Below are 22,607 nucleotides of genomic sequence, written 5' to 3' on the forward strand. Positions count from 1 at the left end.
CACCTCAGATTCCTTTAAAATAGTCTCATTTCCGAATGACCTGGTTGTGAGAATTAGACACAATTTTCTAACTGGAGGAGACTGTAGATGTCATTGGTTTTTTGGTTTTAGTTAGAATGGTGCCATGATTCTAAATTTGTCTTCCCGCCTGGTTTATGAGGATGAAATTATAATTGAGGTACATTATGCATGATTTCTTATTCAATTTTGTACACCTTAAAATTGTATTTATTCATTTATCGGTGTATTTATTTACTAGGAGTAGAGCTTTTAGGTGTTTATGAAAGAGAGCTGGCAAGACATGAAAAGAGCCGTCAGGAACTGGCTAACGCTGAGAAACTTTTCGATCTTCCTATTACGATGTACCCAGAGCTGCTGAAAGTGCAGAAGGAAATGAGTGGGCTGAGGATGATTTACGAGCTCTACGAAGGACTAAAGGTGAGCATCTCCCCAAAAGCGAAGGACTCAAGCTCACCGTAGGGGATGCAGGAATTACTTAGGCCCTGCAGACTTTGATGCCACCGTAATAATGAGCCTGGGTCCGACTTTGTGGAAACGCTCATTTTGGCCGCAGGGAAGGGGGATGGGTAGTGATTGCTTATGGGCACAGGGTTTCCATTTGGGATGTTGGAAAAGTTCTGGAAATAGGCTGGGTGCGGTGGCTCACACCTGCAATCCCAGCACTTTGGGAGGCCAAGGCGGGGGGATCACCTGAGGTCAGGAGTTCGAGGCCAGTCTGGCCAACGTGGTGAAACCCCGTCTCTACTAAAAATCCAAAAGTTAGCCAGGTACAGTGGCAGGTGCCTGTAATCCCAGCTACTCAGGAGGCTGAGGCAGGAGAATCACTTGAACCTGGGAGGTGGAGGTTGCAGTGAGTCCAGATTGTGCCATTGCACTCCAGCCTGGGCGACAAGAGCGAAACTCCATCTCAAAAAAAAAAAAAGTTCTGGAAATAGATAGTGGCAGTGGCTGCCTGACATTATGAAAGTACTTGATGCCATGGAATTGTACATTTTATTTTTATTTTTGAGACAAAGTCTTGCTCTACCACCCAAGCTGGGGTGCAGTGGTGTGATAATAACTCACTGCAGCCTCAAACTCCTGGGTTGAAGTGATCCTCCTGCCTCAGCCTGCGAAGCATTCGGGACTACAGAGGTGCACCACCATGCCCGGCTATTCTTTTATTATTTTTAGTAGAGGCAATGTCTCACTATGTTACCCAGGCTGGTCTGGAACTCCTGATCTCAAGTGATCCTCCTGCCTTGGCCTCCCAAAGTGCTGAGATTACAGGCACGAGCCATTGCACCCAGCCTGGAATTATGTATTTTAAAATGGTTGAAATGACAAATTTTATTTTTTATGTATTTTACCATCATCATAGAAAAGAAAACTCTCTTTGGAGGTCAAGGGCTTGGTTAAGGCATGGGGTAAACTGTTTAGTTGCAAACGGAGATTAAAAGTTGCCATGTCAGCCTGGTGTGGTGGCTCATGCTTGTAATCCCAGCACTTTGGGAGGCTGAGGTGGGCAGATTACTTGAGGCCAGGAGTCCGAGACTAGCCTGGGCAACAAGGCGAAACCCCGTTTCTACTAAAAAATACAAAAAAAGTTCCGGGCACAGTGGCTCACACCTGTAATCCCAGCACTTTGGGAGGCAAGGCAGGTGGATCACTTGAGGCCAGGAGTTCAAGACTAGCCTGGCCAACATGGCAAAACTCCATTTCTACTAAGAAATACAAAAATTAGCCAGATATGGTGGCACATGCCTGTGATCCCAGCTACTTGGGAGGCTGAGGCACAAGAATCGCTTGAACCCAGGAGGCAGAGGTTGCAGTAAGCTGAGATTGTGCCACTGCACTCCAGCCTAGGTGACAGAGTGAGACTCTGTCTCAAAAAATAAAAATAAAAATGAAAGTTGCAGATGTCATGTCATTTGGGTGCCTCTCATTGGTATATGTTTCCCATGCAAATTCATGCTATTCATTCATTTATCTATTGACTGAGTTCTTTATAGCTCAGTGCTGTGCTGGTTGGAGTGTGGGGTCCAGAAAAGGAGTCATGTCTGCCTGTTCCTGCCCTTCTTGAGCCCCCAAGGGAGACTGACTATGTTAGTCTGGGTTCTTGAGAAACAGAATCAATAGGAGATATGTGTATCTATATCTATATCTGTCTATATCTAATCTGTATCTATATCTAATCTGTATCTATACCTGTATCTATATCTAATCTATGTCTGTATTACATTATCTTATCTATATCTATCTGTATCTAATCTATGCATCTATTTCTAATCTATATCTAATGTATATCTATATATCCCTATCTAATCTATACCTATATCTATGAGATTTATGATGAGGAATTGGCTCCTGTGATTATGGAGGCTGAGAAGTCCCACGATCTGCAGTTGGCAAGCTAGAGACCCAGGAGAGCTGATGGTGTAGATTCTAGTCTGAGTCCAAGTCCGAATGCAGGAGAACACTGACGTCCCAGCTTGAAGACAGTCAGGCACAGAGGTTGCATTCCACCTTCCTCCGCCTTTTGTTCTATTCAGGCCTGCAGTGGATTGGGTGAGGCCATCCACGTTGGGGAGGGCCACCTGCTTTACTCAGTCCCCCATGCAAACGCTCATCTCACTCAGTATCTCTCACAGACACACCAGTGTCCACTTGACACACAGGATTCACCTTCACACCGATATGTGAACAAATAGACACGCCACCAGGATGTGTGCTGGAAATGAGGTGGACAGAGTCCTGAGATTGCAGAGGAGGAAGGAGAGTGGCCCACTGGCCCAGGGAGTGCTGCTAAAGAGGTGGCCTGTGAGTGAGGCTCTGAACCAGAACAGGCTTTTGCCTGGTACAGAACAAGGCTTTCCAGGCAGAGCGTTGGGCAGGAGCAGAGACAGGAGATTTGAAGTTGCGTCGTGTGTCCATAACCTTTCCTCCAGACTGGTGGCTTTACCAACCATGGATGCACCAGAAAATGGGGTCGGGATGTGCGAAGCGGCTGGTGGAGATGAAGCCGTCAGAAGGGACTCTGGAGGCAGCCGGGGGATTGCAGGCAGGGGGTCCTTTAGGAGGTCACTGCCCGAGTGCTGGCAGAAGGGATGGCAGCTTGCATTTTAGGACAATTATAGAGGGAATAGAGAGGAGAGAAGATTCCAGAGACGGGGTGGAAAGTGATGAGACCTGGTGCCTGCACCAGGCAAAAAATTCATAAAGTGAAAAACATACCCTCAGCTTTGAAAAGGAAAGGCATCATGAGAACTGAGAACAACCACACTGTGTCGAAATAAGTGGTTTTTAAATGTTTAATTTTTCTGGGTTCATAGTCGGTGTCTGTATGGGATACATGAGATGTTTTGACACGGGCATGCAATGTGTAGTAATCACATCACGGGGAATGGGCTGTCCATCCCCTCAAGCTTTTATCCTTTGTGTTACAAACAATCCAATTATGCTCCTTTAGTTATTTAAAAATATACAATTATTATTGACTATAGTCACCCTGCCATGCTATCAAATACTAGGTCTTATTCATTCTGGGTTTTTTTTTTTCTGTAGCAAAATAAGCATTTTTAAAAATCCAATATTGAGACATAGCTTGGTCCACCCACCCTACTCTGGTCTATGGAAGTTAAGGGACATTTCATCACCTAGCGTGATTTCTACTCCTTGAAATTTATTTTTTCCTTGCAATTGCTTTTCAAAGTTGTGTGCTGAGAAGAGTCTCAGTGACACACTGGGTGGCTCCTGGGAGGCCGGGCGGGGACTGTCGTCATAATCCCAGGGGATCCTGGGGTGGCAGCAGTGCAGGCTGGGAAGCATGGGTGCATTCTGGATCTGGTTTGCAGGTAGAGTCAGTGGGACCTCCTGGAGGTGTGGATGTGGGATGTGAGAGCAAGAGAACAAGGGAAGACTCCATGGTTTTTGGCCTGAGGAGCTGGAAGGGTAGAGTCACTCTTAAGGGAAGACTCCAGGAAAAGAAGGTTTGGGGGCGGTGGTGAACATCAGGAATTCAGGGCGAGGTGGTGTCTGCTGGACGCTCCTGTGGTGATGTCGAGGAAGCAGCACTTGGATGTATTTGTCTGGAGCTCAGAGGAGAGCTGGAGGTGTGAATTGGGAGTGTCCAGGTACGGACGGTACTGAGCCACCAGTTCACATGGGCTCACCTGGTGCCTTTGTTTCCTGGGGCTGCCAGAACAAATGATTACGAATACAGACCAGGAGGCTGAAAACTCCTCACACTTCTAGAGGCCAGGAGTGCAAAATCAAGGTGTCTACAGGGCCCTGCTCACTCCGGAGGCTCCAGGAGAGGCTCCTTCTTGCCTCTTCCAGCTCCTGATGGCTTTTGACTGTCTCCAGTGTTCCGTGGTTTGCGGCTGCGTCGCTCCTGTCTCTGCCTCCCTCGTCACATTGCTGTCTTCCCTCTGTGCCTCTGTGTCTGTTTTCTCTTCTTATACGGACACTGGTCATTGGATTTAGGGCCTGCTCTAATCCAGTATGACCTCACGCTAACTACACCTGCAAAGACCCTCTTTCCAAGTAAGGCTTCATTGTGAGGTTCTGGGTGGATGTGCATTTTCGGGGGACGCTATTCAGCCCGGTACACTTGGGAGTGGGGTTGGTGGAGGAGAGGAGGGAGGTCTGAGCCTGGGTCTCTCCAACATTAAATGCCATGAGAATATGTCCCTAAAAAAGGAAAGATGAGGAGGAGGAGGAGTGGCCCAGGTGGTAGGAGAACAAACAGGTGAGTGTGACTCTTGGAAACGTGTTTCCAGGAGGTAGGACTGGCCAATTGCACCAGATGCTGCTGATAGACAGTGAGAAGAGGATGGAGGATTGACCACAGTATTGCACATCGCGGAGGCCACTGGTGACTGCAACAAGAAAGTATCAATGGAGTGTGGCCGTGGAAGCCTAAATGGAGCGAGTCCAAGGTGTTTCCCCGAGAGAAGAGAAAGCACGGTCCTTGCAGAGACTTCTGCATGAACGTTCATAAACAGCATTGTTGATAATAGCCCAATACTAGAAACAACCCAAATACCCATTAAGCGAATGCGTAAATAAGCTGTGGCTCATCCACACCACGGAATACTACTACTCAGCAAGGCAGAGGATTGAACCAGTTATGAGCGCATTCACGCAACAACATGGGCGACTCTCAGAATTGTCATGCTGAGCGAAAGAAGCCAGATACAGAGGAATGCATATTGTATTATTCCATTCATATAAAACCCTGGAAAATGCAAACAAATTTATGGTGGCAGAACACAGATCCGTGGTTAACTAAGGGTAGGGACAGGAGGAGAGGGATGGGAGGGGTTGTGACACAGGGAAATGGGGCAGCTTTTGAGGGTGATGAATGAGTTCGCTATCTTGATTGTGGTGGTGCTTTCACAGGCATGCACATCTGTCAAAACTTTGCAGATTGTACCTTTAGTTATGGACAGCTTATTATATACCAGTTAATCCTCAATAAAGCTGTCAGAAAAACAGGCCAGGTGTGGCGGCTCATGCCTGTAATCCCAGCACTTTGGGAGGCTAAGGCAGGAGGATTGCTTGAGCCCGGAAGTTTGAGGCCAGCCTAGGCAAACTAGCAAGACCCCCTATCTCTGCAAAATAAAATGAAAAATATCCAGGCCTGGTGGTGCATGTCTGTAGTCTCAGCTACTCAGGAGGCTGAGATGGGAGGATCACTTGAGGCCAGGAGGTTGAGGCTGCAGTGAACTGTGATCACACCATTGCACTACAGCCTGGGTGGCAGCGAGACCCTGTCTCAAAAAAAAAGTAATTTTTACATTAAATCTCAGGAAAATATAACACAGAAAATCTTCTCTTTACAATCATCAAGTAGGAACATGTTTTATTCTCACTTCTTAGCCTCAACCTGATGGTTTGTAAACAGATTCTTGGACTAGTGATCTAAAGTGTAAATATTTTGTAACCTTAGCTGCTTTTATCAGGAAAAAGAAGCAAGTTATGACAGCACCTGAATGAAGTACATCCTGTAAGACCCACACAACTCCCTGATTTAAAAAACACCTGTTACTTACTTTATACCTCTCACTGTTGTCTTTAGAAACGGAAGATGTATTTCTGGATCCCACACATCCTCAGATACAGCATTATTTTTGCAAAAGCTTACAAAAAGTGGAATTCTTTTCTTGTTGTTTTAGATCCTCGTAGTCAACCCCTTGTTTGTGAATTTCAGGTAGTTGTAGATAGATGGGTAATACTTTAAAATATCTGAACGTGACTAAGAGTCAAGAACTTGCTCTCCTTGTTGCATTTCCAAAGGGGTCTTTGTTGATGGAGCTGTTTCTTGCATGTTTCCAGGTTGCGAAAGAAGAATGGTCTCAGACCCTTTGGATCAACCTGAATGTGCAGATTCTCCAGGAAGGAATTGAAGGTTTTCTCAGGGCTCTCAGAAAGCTACCTTGGCCAGTCCGAGGCTTATCAGTGGCCTACTACTTGGAAGCGAAAATGAAGGCATTCAAAGACTCGATTCCTTTACTTCTTGACTTGAAGCACGAGGCACTAAGAGACAGGTTTGTTTTGTCCTCTGTTTGCGGATGTGAAAATGTGGGAGGAGCTTTTAGTTAAAATTGTTTCCCTCAGTACATTATCTTTGGTCTGATGATGAAGCACACAATTTCAACAATGCCGCAGGGCTATACATGGGCATGACACAGTTCTATAATGTTGTTTCTATGTAAAGTGTCTGTAAAACTGTCAACCACAGGATTCTTTTAAAAAAGAACGATCCCAGCAGGTGCAAAGTGGCATTTGCAGTTGCTTTTCTCGAAGATTTAAAAAAATATAGTAAGTGGCCTTGATCAGCCCCATCCAGCAGACATCAAAAGGGACTCACATATGTAATTTACAGTTTTTTAGCTGCTACAGTAAAATAGTAAAAACAGGTGAAATTAATTTTAATAGTACATTTTAATTAACTCAATATATCCCAAACATTATTTCAATATGTAATCAACATGAAGCATTTATTCATGAGATATTTTACATTCTTCTTAAAAAATATGTCAAAGTGCAATGTGTGTTTTACATCTATAGCCTATGTCAACCTGGGCTTGCCTCGTTTCGAGTGCTCCGTAGCCACGTGTGGCTTGTGGCCGCCTTACTAATGGGATAGCCAGCCCTGTGGGTGGGACAGAGGGGGCATGGGTCTGTGTTTATTTGGTGATGGCGCCACACAGACACAAATTAGTAGGAGTTACAGTCCTAATTTTTGAGTTATGCTCCCGCTCCTGTGTTCCTCTATTCCTCTATCATGTTTTCCAAAGTGTGGTCATCTAGTCATGCCACAACATCAAATGAGTTCATTTTCCCTAGTGAGAAAGTCATCCCTTCTTTGGTTCCCTTCCTATCCTTGAATTCACATGGAGAAAGTCTCTCGTAAGTGCTAGCTTGTCTTCAACACCTGTTACACCCGTCTCTCCCTCTCAACAAGGAGCAGGCAGCCCTCAGGTCCCAGTGATGTGGGGTCTCAGCCCTCTTTTCACTGTCTGCTGTCTTCCCTGGAGCACTCACTTTTACCTTTGAAGACTTCAGTTTCCTCATCTGTAAAACTAGGTAGAAGTAGGCATTTTCTAGCTAAAGTTTCTGGTTTTATGATCCCATAACCCAGTGTTTCTCAAACTTTGGTCCTTTGTCATCATTTTTGTCAGATCTGAGTATCATCTATGCTGTCATGGCTTTATATTTTTCTTCCTATCAGTTTCTTTTTTATGAAAATGAATGTTATTCTAAAAAGAAACTTACACCACCACTGTAAAGAGAAAACCAAAAGCTTTTGCCAGAAATAGAACGTAATTATATATGAAAAAAAACTAGCTCAAAACAGTCTCTTGTCTCTGAGCCAGAGGCCTTTGCTCTAAGAAAGGTGAATGACCCTGGGGAGGGGCTAAGGACACAGTGTAAGAATTAAAGAAAGAGGAAAGAAACACGAAAGGTGGCTTGCCAATCAAAACAGGTTTATTTTAGAGAAAACAAACCTGAGAGGGGATTCTGGCCAAGTTAGGTCAGAGCCACACTCTCTTATAGACTAAGAGTTTTTAAGGATTTAGGGTGGGAGAGTTTATCCGAGGCTTGGACTGCTTCTGTGTCTCTTTGTTGTGCTTATCTGGGAGGGAGAGTTGTGTGTCTATTCCCATGCATTTTTCTGCAGCTGCAGGCATACCCGCCAAGTCTGCTTTTAGCTCCCCTATCTTAGTGCACCTGAAGGGAAATGACTGTGCTTATTAAGGTCCACTGTTTTACTGGGGCCCATTGTATGAGGGTGAAGTTTGGCAGTTACCCAAGAGACTTCCTCTTCTCCTCCCTCTGTGCCTGAGCTGTCTTGTCTATGTTTTCCTGTCTGCTCTTTCTGGTGGCTTGTAGTTAGAAGAGAAATTATTTCCTTAAAATGCATGGGCTGGAAAGGGAGCTGGACCTTAAAGTGGCGGTGTTTGTCCAAGATGAGGGTGCTCCTGCTCTGTCACACAGAAGCACAAAGAGGAGACTTTCCCTTCGATGTAATTTACTGTAATTGAAAGGACTGGGCGGGAACTGGAGAGGGAATCACTCTCTCCGAGTGACTCAGGGCTGTGTCATGTTGAGTGTGGACCCTCTAACCGACCACCAGGGTTATGTCACAGGCTGGCCCCAGGTCCGCTCTGCCCACATGCAGTCCATCAATCGCTGTGACATGGGTTTTGCGAAACAGAAAGATTTATTTGCAAGGCCGCCAAGCAAGGAGGCAGGCAAGCAGCCCTGACATCTGCCTCCCTGAAGACAAGGCTTAGGGATGTTTAGGCGTTAGGGGAGTGGGGTGGTCGAAGTCGAGGGGGAAGGTGGTTGGTGGTGGGAAAAAGGAAGTAACAGGTTCATTCTGAGCAAGTGTAGCTGGGGTTCACGGCATTTCACAGGACATAGGCACAGAAAGTGGGGGCATTGGCATGGCCTGAGGGTGGAGTTTTTGGCCTTCCCACGTCAAAAGGCCACCTCTGGGGCACTTGCACAGGCCCAGTTGAAAGGTCAGTGGTCTCAACCAGTTGGAACTGGACAGAGGAGTTGGCTCAACTTCCTGAAAAATAACCAAAGTGACCATCGCCATAGTGACCTGTGAATGTTATCCATAGTAGCCAGTGAAGGTTAAGTTTCAGCGTTCAGTGGTGAGGCCTTCAGCTTCACGGGAAAAGGGGAAAAAATAAAAAGCAAGTGACCATGAGCCACAGAGCAGGCACTGATGACACTTATCCCTCAGTTTCAGTTCTGACACCCTCCTTCCTGTCAGTGCTGTGCTAGGCCAGGGGGTTCAGAGACGAATGAACCAGTAGGGCCTCCTTTCTGACCATTTCCGTGGCCGCGTGTGCACGCGCGTGTCTGTGTGTTTACAACACTCAGTGATTCAACACTTGCTGCTCACGTGCTGGGTACGTGGCGTTCTGCTGTCTAGAGTCATGCTTAGCTGCCTTACTCACACCCATTCCATATACACAGAACTAAAGCATGGGCAAATTCACAGGCCAAATGCAAACCTTAAAGGAAGGCCAGTCAGGTGAAGAGCAGAGCTGCCCCCGTTGTGTCTGTGTGCACAGGAGTCTGCCCCGACTGTCCCGTCTGAATGGGCCCCTTCGTACCTCCTCTGGCACGCTGCAGTTTTCTCGTAGTACTCAAAACCCTGTGTCATTATTTAATTTATATATTTGTTTATTGTTTGTTGATTGTCTCCCTAAGTAAGCGGCAGGTTCCCTGAAGCTAGGGGCCTTGCCCTTGGTAACTGTGTACCCCAGTTCACTGCCTGGCACGGAGTCAGCACTGAAATATTTATCAAATACACGAGCGCTCATAATTGACATGAGGCTCACAAAAAGGCTGAGTGATTCAACAGAGGTTGAGGTCGTTGGTCGAGAGACTATGACAGAAGCAGTTCCCAATAATTAAAAGTTGTGTATTTTATGAGATGGCCATGAAGACTAGTGTATATAGTATTTTGTGAGACATTGTTTTCAGCTTTAACTCTGGAGGCCAGTGGGATTTTGGAGAACTTTGGGAATATATTTCCAGTGATGTCCTCATGTTTCAGAATTTCATTATAAGAAGTTTACAAAATGAGATTTGTCCTGTGATTTAAATGGGAATAATTGAACTCTCACTAAATTCAGTAAGCATAAAGATGTGAATGCTGACGTGCTTTCAGGCACTGGAAAGAACTTATGGAAAAAACATCTGTCCTTTTTGAAATGACCGAAACGTTCACCTTGGAAAATATGTTTGCTATGGAGCTGCACAAACACACGGATGTTCTCAATGAGATTGTCACAGCAGCAATCAAGGAGGTTGCCATTGAGAAGGTAAGACTTCAGTTAAAAACGGGCTGGAGAAAACAGTCTTTTTTAATTTAAAGAGAAAATAGGGAGACCTCATCTCTACCAAAAAACAGAAAATTACCTGGGCGTGGTGGCATGCCTTTAGTCCCAGCTTCTTGGGAGGCTGAGGTGGGAGGATCACTTGAACCTGGAAGGTGAAGGCCACAGTGAACTGTGATCGCACCATGGCACTCCAGCCTGTGTGACAGGGTGAGTCCCTGTCTCAAAGAAGAAAAACAAACAAAAAAGAGAAAACGTATTTGCTCTAGTACCTGCTGTGCTTCAGTAATAAAGAATTATTTGTTGTAGAAATAGAATTTCTGCTTTAATTAAATTTTTTATTGTTCCTAATTGTAGTTTCATTTTCATTGTTTAAAAATTTTTTTCTTATTTTTTCTTATTTATTTATTTTGCCATTGATTTTTAAATAGAAGTAATGAATGTTCATGGTAGAAAATTGAAAAAAAATTCATAATCCCACCACCTGAAAATAATTATTAACTTTTTAGTGTATTTCTTTCCCTAGGTAAAAATGCATGCACATACGTATACATATGCATACACACATACTACTCATATATGTGCACAGACACCCATGCATTTGTATGCACAAACATACAAGTACACAGGTACACACATACACATACTCCTACACATATATGCACATACATGTATACAGTCATGTGTCACCTAATGGCGGGGACACATTCTGTGAAATGTGTCCTGAGTTGATTCGTGATTGTGCAAACAAACCTAGCTGGGATGACTGCTGCACACCTAGGCTATTGGGTAGAGTCTAGAGTCTATTGCTGTAGACTGCAAGCCTGTACAGCAAGGGACTATATTGAGTACTGTCAGCCATTGTAACCTAATAGTACGCGTGTATCTAAACATAGAAAAGGTACAGCCAAGGCCAGGCGTGGTGGCTCATGCCTGTAATCACAGCACTTTGGGAGGCCGAGGTGGGTGGATCATGAGGTCAGGAGATCAAGACCATCCTGGCTAACACGGTGAAACCCTGTCTCTACTAAAAATACAAAAAAAATTAGCCGGGTGTGGTGGTGGGCACCTGTAGTCCCAGCTACTCGGGAGGCTGAGGCAGGAGAATGGCGTGAACCCGGGAGGCGGGGCTTGCAGTGAGCTGAGATTGTGCCACTGCACTCCAGCCTGGGCAACAGAGCGAGACTCCATCTCAAAAAAAAAAAAAAAAAAAAGAAAAGAAAAGGTACAGCCAAAATATGGTCTAATAATCCTATGGGACCACCATTATATATGAGATTCATCACTGACTGAAATGTCCTTATGCAGCACATGACTGTACATAGTACACCACACATGTATACATATGTATATACATGTAGACACATATGCATGAAAACACACAAAATATACATACAGTGTGCACACAGTGTACCTAGCATATACACATAATGTATATACATGTGTACATATGCACATAAGGTACACACAGTGTACCTCATATATACATGTACACAAAATGTATACTATGTATTCGTATATACGCAATGTACACACAGTATACCTAATACGCACACATATGCATAATGTACACACATATACATATACACACAATGTATAATGTACCTAATATACACATGTACACATAGCATACACACATGTATACATATACACACAGTGTACACAGTATACCAAACATATGCATAATATACATATAATGTGCACATGTACATATGTATACACATATACATATGTATCGATACAAATTTTTTTTTTTTTTGAGACAGGGTCTCCCTGTGTTGCCAAGGCTGGTCATGAACTCCTGGGCTCAAGCAATCCGCTCACCTTGACCTCCTAAAGTGTTAGGATTATAGGCATGAGCCACCACACCCGGCCTGGATACAGATTATTTTGAATATGGAAACATAAGAGGCATATCATTTTGTAATTTGGTTTTTGTGACAGTAGAGTAAGCACAGGGGCAGGATCTCATAACTGTGCAGACTTCAGGGGCAGACTGTGGGGTTTAGACCCTGTTTCTGGGGCTCAGTAGCTGAGCTTCATGTCTGAGCCCCAGTTGCCATCTCTGTAAAATGTGGGTAATAATAATCCCTACCAATATACTTTGAGGTATTTGTTTTGAGGACTGAATGAGATCATGTATGTGACATGCTTACCTGCCACATAGCAAATGCTTGATAAGTGACTATTATTACCATGACAGAATCCTAACTTTTCAGGAAGCAGACCCAGGACTTCGATTGCGTTGTTGGCCAAAAGCAAGCTAAGGAAGGTGTTTTTGGGTTGGGGCTCGGTCTTTTCAGTTCGTGTGCCTGAATCATTCTTTTTCTATTCCTGAACAGGCTGTGAAGGAAATCCTAGACACGTGGGAAAATATGAAATTCACTGTAGTCAAGTATTACAAAGGCACACAGGAGCGAGGCTACATCCTGGGTTCTGTTGATGAAATTATTCAGTCTCTTGATGACAACACTTTCAACCTGCAGAGCATCTCAGGAAGCAGATTTGTGGGGCCTTTTCTGCAAACTGTTCAGAAATGGGAAAAAACGCTTTCTCTAATAGGGGAAGTCATTGAGGTGAGAGAAAAGATGAACAAAAGATGGATTAGGGCCAGTGCATAGCAGTGGCTTTTATATGAGGATATTTTGTGCTTAGAACTTTTTTTTTTTTTTTTTTTTTTTTTTGAGACAGAGTCTCGCTGTCGCCCAGGCTGGAGTGCAGTGGCGGGATCTCGGCTCACTGCAGGCTCCGCCCCCCGGGGTTCACGCCATTCTCTTGCCTCAGCCTCCCGAGTAGCTGGGACTACAGGCGCCCGCCATCTCGCCCGGCTAATTTTTTGTATTTTTAGTAGAGACAGGGTTTCACTGTGTTAGCCAGGATGGTCTCGATCTCCTGACCTCGTGATCCGCCTGCCTCGGCCTCCCAAAGTGCTGGGATTACAGGCGTGAGCCACCGCGCCCGGCCGCTTAGAACTTTTATATGAGGATATTTTGTGCTTCAAAACAAATGATCCTCTTTCATACTTTTTTGTCTTGATTTATTTTGAGGGCAAGAGTGCATGCTCAAAGGAATTGATCTGAGTTTTTATTTTAGTGAATGATTTTCATTTCCAAGATTCCTAATTGCTTCTTTTTCATATGTCTCTGTTTTTCTTTGATACTGTCGTGTTCTTGTTGCAAGGATGCTTTTGCCTCCTTGATGACACTGAAAATTAGAAACATATTTATTTTACATTCCTTTTCAGATTTCTCCACACTTTTTAAAAAAAATCTGTTGACTCTCTCTTATGGTAATGAGTTTTCCTCTGTGTGATTTTGATTTTTTTTTTTCTAGCTCATCTCACATGTAGTTTTTTTCTTGTGTTTGCTTCACTTTGTCATCTGTTTTTGCAGCCTCTTTAACTTGAGGCCTGTCACACTGGGAAGTAGCAAGGCCTTATAGTAGGTGGTTTGGGGCTTTCTTCCTTTTGGGCAATACTTGTCCAGACCTCTGTGAGCAACCCAGGCTCACTGCACCATTTTTGTGTGGTTGCCTTTTTTTCCTCCCCAGACCACAGGCAAGCACCTTGTTTTTGGCCACAATCCAAGCCTTGGGTGGGATGAAGCCAGGCCTGGTTCACTGGCCAACTGTGTGATCGGGCCTCCATCATGCCTGGGCTTCCTTTCCTTGCTTTTTTGTTTGTTTGTTTTGTCTATGACTTTGTGTTATTGGAAGCTCTTATGTGGGATATAGCACTGTTTTTTAATTTGTGAGTTAAAACAATTTTTGTTTTAGATGGAGTCTTGCTCTGTCACCCAGGCTGGAGTGCAGTGGTGCCATCTTGGCTCACTGCAACCTCTGCCAGCCGGGTTCAAGTGATTCTCCTGCCTCAGCCTCCTAAGTAGCTGGGATTACAGGCATGTGCCACTATGCCTGGCTAATTTTTGAATTTTTAGTAGAGATGGGGTTTCACCATGTTGGCCAGGCTGGTCTTGAACTCTTGATCTCAAGTGACCTGCCCACCTCGGGCTCCCAAAGTGTTGGGATTATAGGCATGAGCCACTGTGTTCAGTCAAAAAAATTTTTTTATTGAGGTAAAATTTACATAACATAAAACTAGCTATTGTAAAGTGCACAATTCAGTGACATTTAGTACATTCACAGTGTTGTGCAACCACTACCTCTAGTTCCAGATTTTCATCAAACTAAAAGAAAAGCCAGTACCCCTTAAGCAGCCGTTCCCTACCCATCTCCTCTGCCCAGCACCTGGCAACCTCCAGTCTGTTTTCTGTGTCAATGGATTTACCTATTTTGGATATTTCATTTAAGTGGAATGACACAATATATGATCCTTTACGTCTGGCTTTTGTCACTTAGCATGATGTTTTCCAGGTTCATCCATATTGTAGCATGTGTCAGTGCTTCCGTCCTTTTTATGGCCCAATAATATTAAATCATGTGGATTGATCACATGTTTTTCTGTTCATTGGCTGATAGACATTTGGGTTGTTTCCACCTTTTGGCTGCTGTGAACAGTGCTGCTGTCAGCATTCGTGTACAACTACTTGAGTCCCTGTTTTCAGTTCTTTTGGGTCAATACCTAGGAGCGGAATTGCTGGGCACGTGGTACTTGTCTCACTTTTTGCGTGGCTTTGGCATGGCCTGTCCTTCGTTGTTGTGGGTCACAGGCTTCACCCCCTTCTTATAACTAGAAGTTTTCCTACCTGTGCTGGGCTGCGTGGAGAGCTTTCTTTTGCTTTAGAGTGTGGCCATTAGTTATGCTTTCCCCAGCATTCCCATTCATTTGGAGTGGAGGGGAGCTGGCCATGCAGATGCTCACTCTGTCACCTTGCCTGGAAGGTCCTCCCACCTGAGTTGATTTGGGTCTGTCCCGTGTCAGGGTGGGGCTTTGCCATCCACTCCTGCAGGTATCTGATAACCCCTGCTGACACTGACCTTTTGTACCTTTACAGATTTGGATGTTGGTTCAGAGAAAATGGATGTATCTTGAAAGTATTTTTATTGGTGGAGATATAAGATCACAACTCCCGGAAGAGGCAAAAAAGTTTGACAACATCGATAGAGTATTTAAAAGGGCAAGTGACTCACTTCTATTTTAGTAAAGAAGGGCAGTGATTTGAGCTATTTGTACTTTTTTATTTGCACATGGTGTTTTCTCCATTAGTAGCTTCTCTCTCATTTTTTAGAGACAGGGTTTTGCTTTGTTGCCCCAGGCTGGAGTGCAGTGATGTGATCATGGCTCACTGTAGCCTCAAACTCATGGGCTAAAGAGATCCTCCTACCTCGGCCTCCCAAGCAATTGGGACTACAGGCATGTGCTGCCATGCCCAGCTAGTTAAAACATTTTTTATAGGGATAGGATCTTGCTATGTTGTCCAGGCTGGTCTCATATTCCTAGCCTCAAATGATTCTCCCACGTCGGCCTCCCAAAGCACTGGGATTACAGGCATGGGTCACTTTCCCCAGCCCACTGGTAGCTTCTGAATTTTTCCTGTCATTATTTATGACCCTAATCTGTCTAGTAAAAATTCCCGTTTGATTTTTAGCTGCTGGCATATGACACTGAATCTTTTTTACATTTATTATAAAAGGAATATTTGCTTGTTTAAAATATTTTGAAAATGTAGAACAGTGGAAAAATGTATCTCTCATGGTTCTGTCACTTTAATGGGACCACTTTAACATGTCAATATATTCCTTTTATCTTTTTCCTGTGTGTATAAGTTTAAAAAGCATAACTGTAATCATACTGTGTACAACTTTATATCATAATTTTCTCTTAATATTATGAGAAACAGTTCATATTAGGAAGTCATCTGAGAAAATAATTTCATGGCTCTCTATATTCCAGTGAGTGGGCTGACATTAGTTTAGTCGATTACTCTCTAGTAATTTGACATTTTGTTTGAACAGAGTTCTTTGCTTTCATAAATAATGTACAGGTTCTTGCCTAATGCTTTTTCCATAGTTAGAGTGAATATCTTAAGATAGATTGTTAGAAAGCAAATTTCCCATGAAAGGGTGTGTGTATTTTAAAGTCATTTCCAGAAAGGGTTGGACTGGTCATCACAGTGGCTGGTAGTTAGTGTGGCTGGGATTTTAACCCAGCTCTCTTGCTCTGTATTTTGCTACTTAGCTTTGCTGCTGTGTTCTTTAATTATAGGTGGCCAGTTCATGTTTTGATCTGTTTTATCCACTAGAGTTTATAATTGTTTCATATAATTGTTACATAAGCTCTTTTTTTAAACTTAAAAGAATTGTACAACACATATCAGGCTGGACGGTGACTCACGCCTGTAATCCCAGGACTTTGGGAGGCCGAGGTGGGTGATCACTCGAAGTCAGGATTTCGAGACCAGCCTGGCCAATGTGGTGAAACCCCATCTCTCTCTCTCTCTCTCTTTTTTTTTAAGACGGAGTCTCGCTCTGTTGCCCAGGCTGGAGTGCAGCAGCACAATCTTGACTCTCTGCAAGCTCCACATCCCGGGTTCTGGCCGTTCTCCTGCCTCAGCCTCCTGAGTAGCTGGGACTACAGGTGCCCGCCACCATGCCCGGCTAATTTTTTGTATTTTTAGTAGAGAGGGTTTCACCATGTTAGCCAGGATGGTCTTGATCTCCTGACCTCGTGATCCGCCCACCTTGGCCTCCCAAAGTGCTGGGATTACAGGCGTGAGCCACCGCGCCTGGCCAGTGAAACTCCGTCTCTACTAAAAATACAAAAAAAAAAAAAAAAAAAAATTAGCCAGGCATGGTAGTACATGCCTGTAATCCCAGCTACTCGGGAGGCTGAGGTGGGAGGATTGCTTGAACCCAGGAGGTGAAGGTTGCAGTGAGCTGAGATCGCGACACCACTCTAGCCTGGGTGACAGAGTGAGACTCTGTCTCAAAAAAAAAAAGAAAAAAAGAAAAAGAAAAATTACACAACAAATATCAATTCATATCAATTCATTACAGAATGCTTTAGAAATTACAAAAAGCCAAGAAAAAAAAGAAATGAAGAAAAAAATACCTGTAATCCCCTTGCCCAGGGTAACCATTTTAACAGTTAACCATTTTAACCATGTATCTTTCCAGAATGTTTATTCCTACATAAACATACAAATAGATATAGATGAATAAATAACATTCTACAAAATAGGATAGTTCTTTTTTTTTTTTAGAGACGAGGTCTCGCTTTGTTGCCCAAGCTGGAGTGCAGCGGTGTGATCATAGCTCACTGCAGCCTCCAGCTCCTGGGCTCATATGATCCTCGCCTTGGCCTCCCAGGTAGCTGGGACTACAGGTGTGCACCACCACACCCAGCTAACTTAAAAATTTTTTTTTTTTTTTTAGTAGAGATGGAGTTTTGCTCTGTTGCCCAGGCTGGTCTCAAACTCCTGGCCTCAAACAATCCTCCTGCCTTAATCTCCCAAAGCACTGGGTTTACAGGCGTGAAAATAGAATCATTCTTACCAATATCATTGGCTATTTTCATTGAACAGTTTGACCTATTTCAATAAATAAACATCGAAATTATCACTCACAGCAGATGATTGACCTGTTGCTGGACATTGAGGCTATTTCTTTTTCTGCCGTGATGAAGAATGCTGCTGTGAATATTCTGTATATACAAATTGCTCACAGTGGATTTGTGAGCTTCCTTTACTCAGCAAATGTTGATTGGGTGCCTACTGTGTGTAGCACTTCTGTAGGGTGGGGTGGGGCCCATCAGTGAACAAAACAAAAAAGTCCTTTCCCCATGCAGCTGGCCTTCTTGTGGGGTAACGGAAAGAAAACCAGAAACCAGTTAGTTACATGTAGTACGTTAGAAGGTGCTAAGGATATGCATGTTTAAAAACGATAAATGGATCCCCTGAAAGCCGATGGCACTGGGCAGCTTGCCAGTTTCGTCTCGGCCGTGCTGGGCTCTGGTGAGTGCCTGTTCCCGGGCTCAAGAACAGTGTCTCCGCTCTCCCTGCTCACCCTGCTTGACGGCTCTCCTCTGTCCTGGTCCAGATCATGGGTGAGACCTTAAAAGACCCCGTGATCAAGAGGTGCTGTGAAGCCCCAAACCGCCTCAGTGACCTACAGAACGTGAGCGAGGGCCTGGAGAAATGCCAGAAAAGCCTCAACGACTACTTAGATTCGAAGAGAAATGCTTTCCCGAGGTTCTTCTTCATTTCTGACGACGAGTTGCTCAGCATTCTGGGGAGCAGCGACCCACTCTGCGTCCAGGAGCACATGATCAAGGTCAGCCCTCTGGGTGTGCAGGGGCTCCCCGTGTAAGCCTTAGAACCGCCTTCGGTCCTCCCTGGTTCCCTTTGCCATGAGGTTCAACCCAGAGGGTTAAGACTGAAATGCTGCTGGAGTTGGTTTTTTGGTTTGTTTTTTGAGATAGGGTCTGGCTCTGTTGCCCAGGCTGGAGTGCAGTGGTACAATCGTGGCTCACTGCAGCCTTGACCTCCCCGACTCAAGTGATCTGCTGCCTCAGCTTCCTGAGTCACTGGGACCACAGGTGCACACCACCATGCCTGGCTAATTTTTTGGAGAGATGGGGGTCTCACTGTGTTGCCCAGGCTGGTCTCTAACTCCTGAGCTCAAGCGATGCTCCCACCTCGGCCTCCCAAAGTGCTGGGATTACAGATGTGAGCCACCACACTCAGCCCTGGAGTTTTAATTTGAAGCGTAAGCCTGATGATATTCACTCAGTCTGAAATCACGCCAGATTCAGCTATTTTTCCACAGTCCAAAACCTTTCTTTTTATAAACTAAAAAAAAAAAAAACAAAAAACAGAAATATATGAAGACTAATATATTAAACAGAGAGGCGTTAGAGGATAGTGGTTTAGCACATGGACTCAAGAACCAGATTGCTGGGGTTCAAATCTTTGCTCTATTCTGAGTTTCTGTGTGACCTTCGGCAAGTTACTTAATCTCTGTGGACATCAGTTTCCTCATCTGTGAATGGTCATAACCCCAATAGTTACCTGTTTCAGTGGAGCTGTTATAAAGATGAAATGAGTTACTATTTATAAAATACTTTGAACAGTGCCTACCTTTCAGTGTTGGCTAAATAACCCTCTCCACTACCCAGAATTGGCACTTGTTACCATTTAGTCGTATTTGGTTTGTCTCTTTTTTTTGTAAAGTTGTACAAATTTGCAATACTCTTTGTCCCCATTCCCATTCATACTTCCTCTACTTTCTTTTTTTTTTTTTTTTTTTTTTTGAGATGGAGTCTCGCTCTGTCGCCCAGGCTGGAGTGCAGTGGTGCGATCTCAGCTCACTGTAACCTCCACCTCCCGGGTTCATGCCATTCTCCTGCCTCAGCCTCCCGAGTAGCTGGGACTACAGGCACCAGCCACTGTCATGAATTTGTTATGATTCCTTCCAGACCATAATTTCATACTTTTAAAATAAATGTATATGTATCCATGAACCATTTCCTGAATGGCAGGAAACAACAGAGAACACTGTCCCTTGTGATAGAGAACAGAGGCTGGCCAGACGTGATCTTTGTCCTGCTAATCAAAGCTCTTTATCTAGCGTCAGCCTGGGCAGGGGCTCTGAGCCTTGGCGCTGCTGGCATTTGGGGCTGGATGACTCTTTGCCATGGGTGCTGTCCTGTGCATTACAGGACATTACGTAGCATCCCTGTGACCGCAACCTACTAGATGCCAGTAGCACCCCCTCCCTAGTTATGACAACCAGAAACATCTCCAGACATTGCCAATGTCCCCTGGTGGCAAAATCATCCCCGGCTGAGAAGCAGTGTTGCATGGTAATTCCTCCATTCCAGATTAACAGAGCACTTAGGAACAAGTGCTTTCTCCCATTACTTTCCCTTTCATTAATGCGAACTTCCTTCTTAAAGTAAGATTCATATTTTCGACTGCAGGTTTTTCCTTTCTCAAAGGGAGGCTTCTTTAGTATTCTGTTTCCATTTTTTTTTTTTTTTTTTTTTTTTTGAGACAGGGCCTTGCTTTGTTGCCCAGGCTGGAGTGCAGTGGTGTGATCACAGCTCATTGCAGCCTCTACCTCCTGGGCTCAAGTAATCCTCCTGCCTCAGCCTCCCAAAGTGGTGGGATTACAGGCATGAGCTATTGTGCCTGGCCTTCTGCTTCCACTTTTGTAAACAAATATTTTACTGTTATAGAAAAATACAGTATTAGGAATACTTCATTTACTGTTCGCCTCTTTTGCAAACCTCTGTTTTTATTCTTTAAAGCCTGTTTGTTGCCTTCCTCTCCTCTCTGATTTGTGAGTGCCTTGTATTATATGGTGGGCCCTAAAGGACCCATTGTCTTAAATGTTATTCTGATGAATAACAATGATAATAGTCAACAAATGCCAAGTGTTTAACAGTGTGCCAGCATTTGACTCAGATTGTTTCATTTGATTCTCCCAAGCCCACCTTGTTAAGTGCCATGATTGTGTTTATTCCAGGCAGAGAGAGGAGGAGCAACTCACCCATAGTTGCTCAATTGGATAGTGGGGAAGCTGGGATTCCACCACAGGTCTCTGTTCCCCAGCCTGGGGTGTTAATCACCCTCCGCCTCCTCCACGTTCCACTGGCTCCTATGTCCAGATACCTCCCCACTCCAGGAGGGTTAGGGACAGAGTCTGTCTTCTTTCTCTTTCTCTTTTCAGTCCTCCACAGATCTTTGCACAGTACAGAGTAAATGAAAGTCCCCAATAAGTGTCTTTCGGATGACCACACAGGTGGGTGAACGACATCCATCTCGCCTGCGATCTTGGCTCACTGGTTGCCATTGCTTGCATCGTGGCAGCTCTGCTGGATGGAGCACCGCTGGCTGATCTTTGATTCCAGAACTCAGTGCAGGTCTTACAGGGCTGCCTCTCCCTGTTTTGCAGATGTACGACAACATAGCATCACTGAGGTTTAATGACGGCGATAGTGGAGAAAAACTGGTGTCCGCGATGATTTCAGCAGAAGGAGAAGTCATGGAGTTTCGGAAGATCGTGCGGGCCGAAGGGCGCGTGGAGGACTGGATGACAGCAGTTTTGAATGAAATGAGAAGAACTAATAGACTAATTACCAAAGAGGCAATTTTTAGATACTGTGAAGACAGAAGCAGGCAAGGCTGTGAATGTGGACGTGCATTGCTCTATCCAGTTCATAGTCATAATGGATTAATTTTAAAGGCTTGGAGTAGATTGGCTGACATTCCAAATGAGGTTTTGTTTTTTTTGCAATAGGTCATTAGCGGACAGATAGATGTCTTTATTTTTATTTTTTTGAGACAGGGTCTTGCTCTGTTACCCAGGCTGGAGTACAGTGGTACAATGGCTCACTGCAGCCTTGACCTCCCTGGTTCAAGAGATTCTCCCACCTCAGCCTTCAGTGTAGCTGGGACTACAGTTGTGTACTACCATGCCTGGCGAATTTTGTACTTTTTTGTAGAGAAGGAGTCTCACTGTGTTGCCCAGGCTGGTCTCAAACTCCTGGGCTCAAGTGATCCTCCCACCTTGGCCTCCTGAAGTGCTGGGATTACAGGTGTGAGCCGCTGAGCCTGGGCAGTCTTTAGTATAGGTGCTGCCGAAGCGAGCACAAGACAGCAGTCTTTAAGTGATCACCCCATGCAGTACTCCCAAAGTGTGCCCCCTGGTGGCAGCACAGGGCCCCTGGGATTGTTAGAAATGCTGATTCTTGGGTCTTACCCTGCACCTGCCCATCAGAACTCTGGGGGTGGGGCCTGAGGATTTGTGTTTTTGCAAGCTCTCAGGGGATCCCCAGCGGCCTTAGCGTGTGAACCGCTGACTTAGTGAACCACCAGAAACTAGGTGTTTAGTAGGATTATGTGTATGTAACGTTGTTTCTAAAATATTTACTGCATTTCCATCATTCTTTGATTTTTGTGGCTAGAGAGGCTTCAGGATAGCATGCTGAGCCCTGCCTACTCCTAGCAGCTGAGTGCAGTCCAACTAGAAATACAGAAAGCCTCTTTGGCTAACTTGTTCTGTTAGATTGAGGCAGGATCACTCGTAAAGTTGGAGAATATTTGGCAGGGCCTTGATACAGACATAAAATCTTTCTTGTTATTATGAGAATACCATCCTCTTGATTTTGTACACTGCCTTTTTGATTTTACAAAGTGAAAATATCTACTTAAAAATTATTAGAGAATAGCATAATATTTATTTGATAATGATCCTGCTGTTTCTGAGGTACTGAGGCATATCAAAAATTTGTTTGCATCTTTATGTGGATATGTTCAGTGGATAAACTGATAAAAC

General features: G+C 44.4%; 1 protein-coding gene across 2 annotated transcripts in view; it reads left to right on the forward strand.

The window, feature by feature from the left end:
* Positions 1-22,607, forward strand: part of DNAH10 (dynein axonemal heavy chain 10) — a 172,208-nt gene that overhangs the window by 56,546 nt on the left and 93,055 nt on the right. For both annotated transcript variants that reach the window (XM_030821624.1, XM_003276237.3), the window contains 7 exons: positions 260-438; positions 6,340-6,551; positions 10,202-10,355; positions 12,713-12,946; positions 15,323-15,445; positions 18,366-18,599; positions 21,225-21,448. In XM_030821624.1, the coding sequence (XP_030677484.1) occupies positions 260-438; positions 6,340-6,551; positions 10,202-10,355; positions 12,713-12,946; positions 15,323-15,445; positions 18,366-18,599; positions 21,225-21,448 (1,360 nt within the window). The remainder of the gene's footprint in view (positions 1-259; positions 439-6,339; positions 6,552-10,201; positions 10,356-12,712; positions 12,947-15,322; positions 15,446-18,365; positions 18,600-21,224; positions 21,449-22,607) is intronic.

This window comes from Nomascus leucogenys, chromosome 10, assembly GCF_006542625.1.
Source record: "Nomascus leucogenys isolate Asia chromosome 10, Asia_NLE_v1, whole genome shotgun sequence".
In the NCBI taxonomy this organism is placed as follows: Eukaryota; Metazoa; Chordata; class Mammalia; order Primates; family Hylobatidae; genus Nomascus; species Nomascus leucogenys.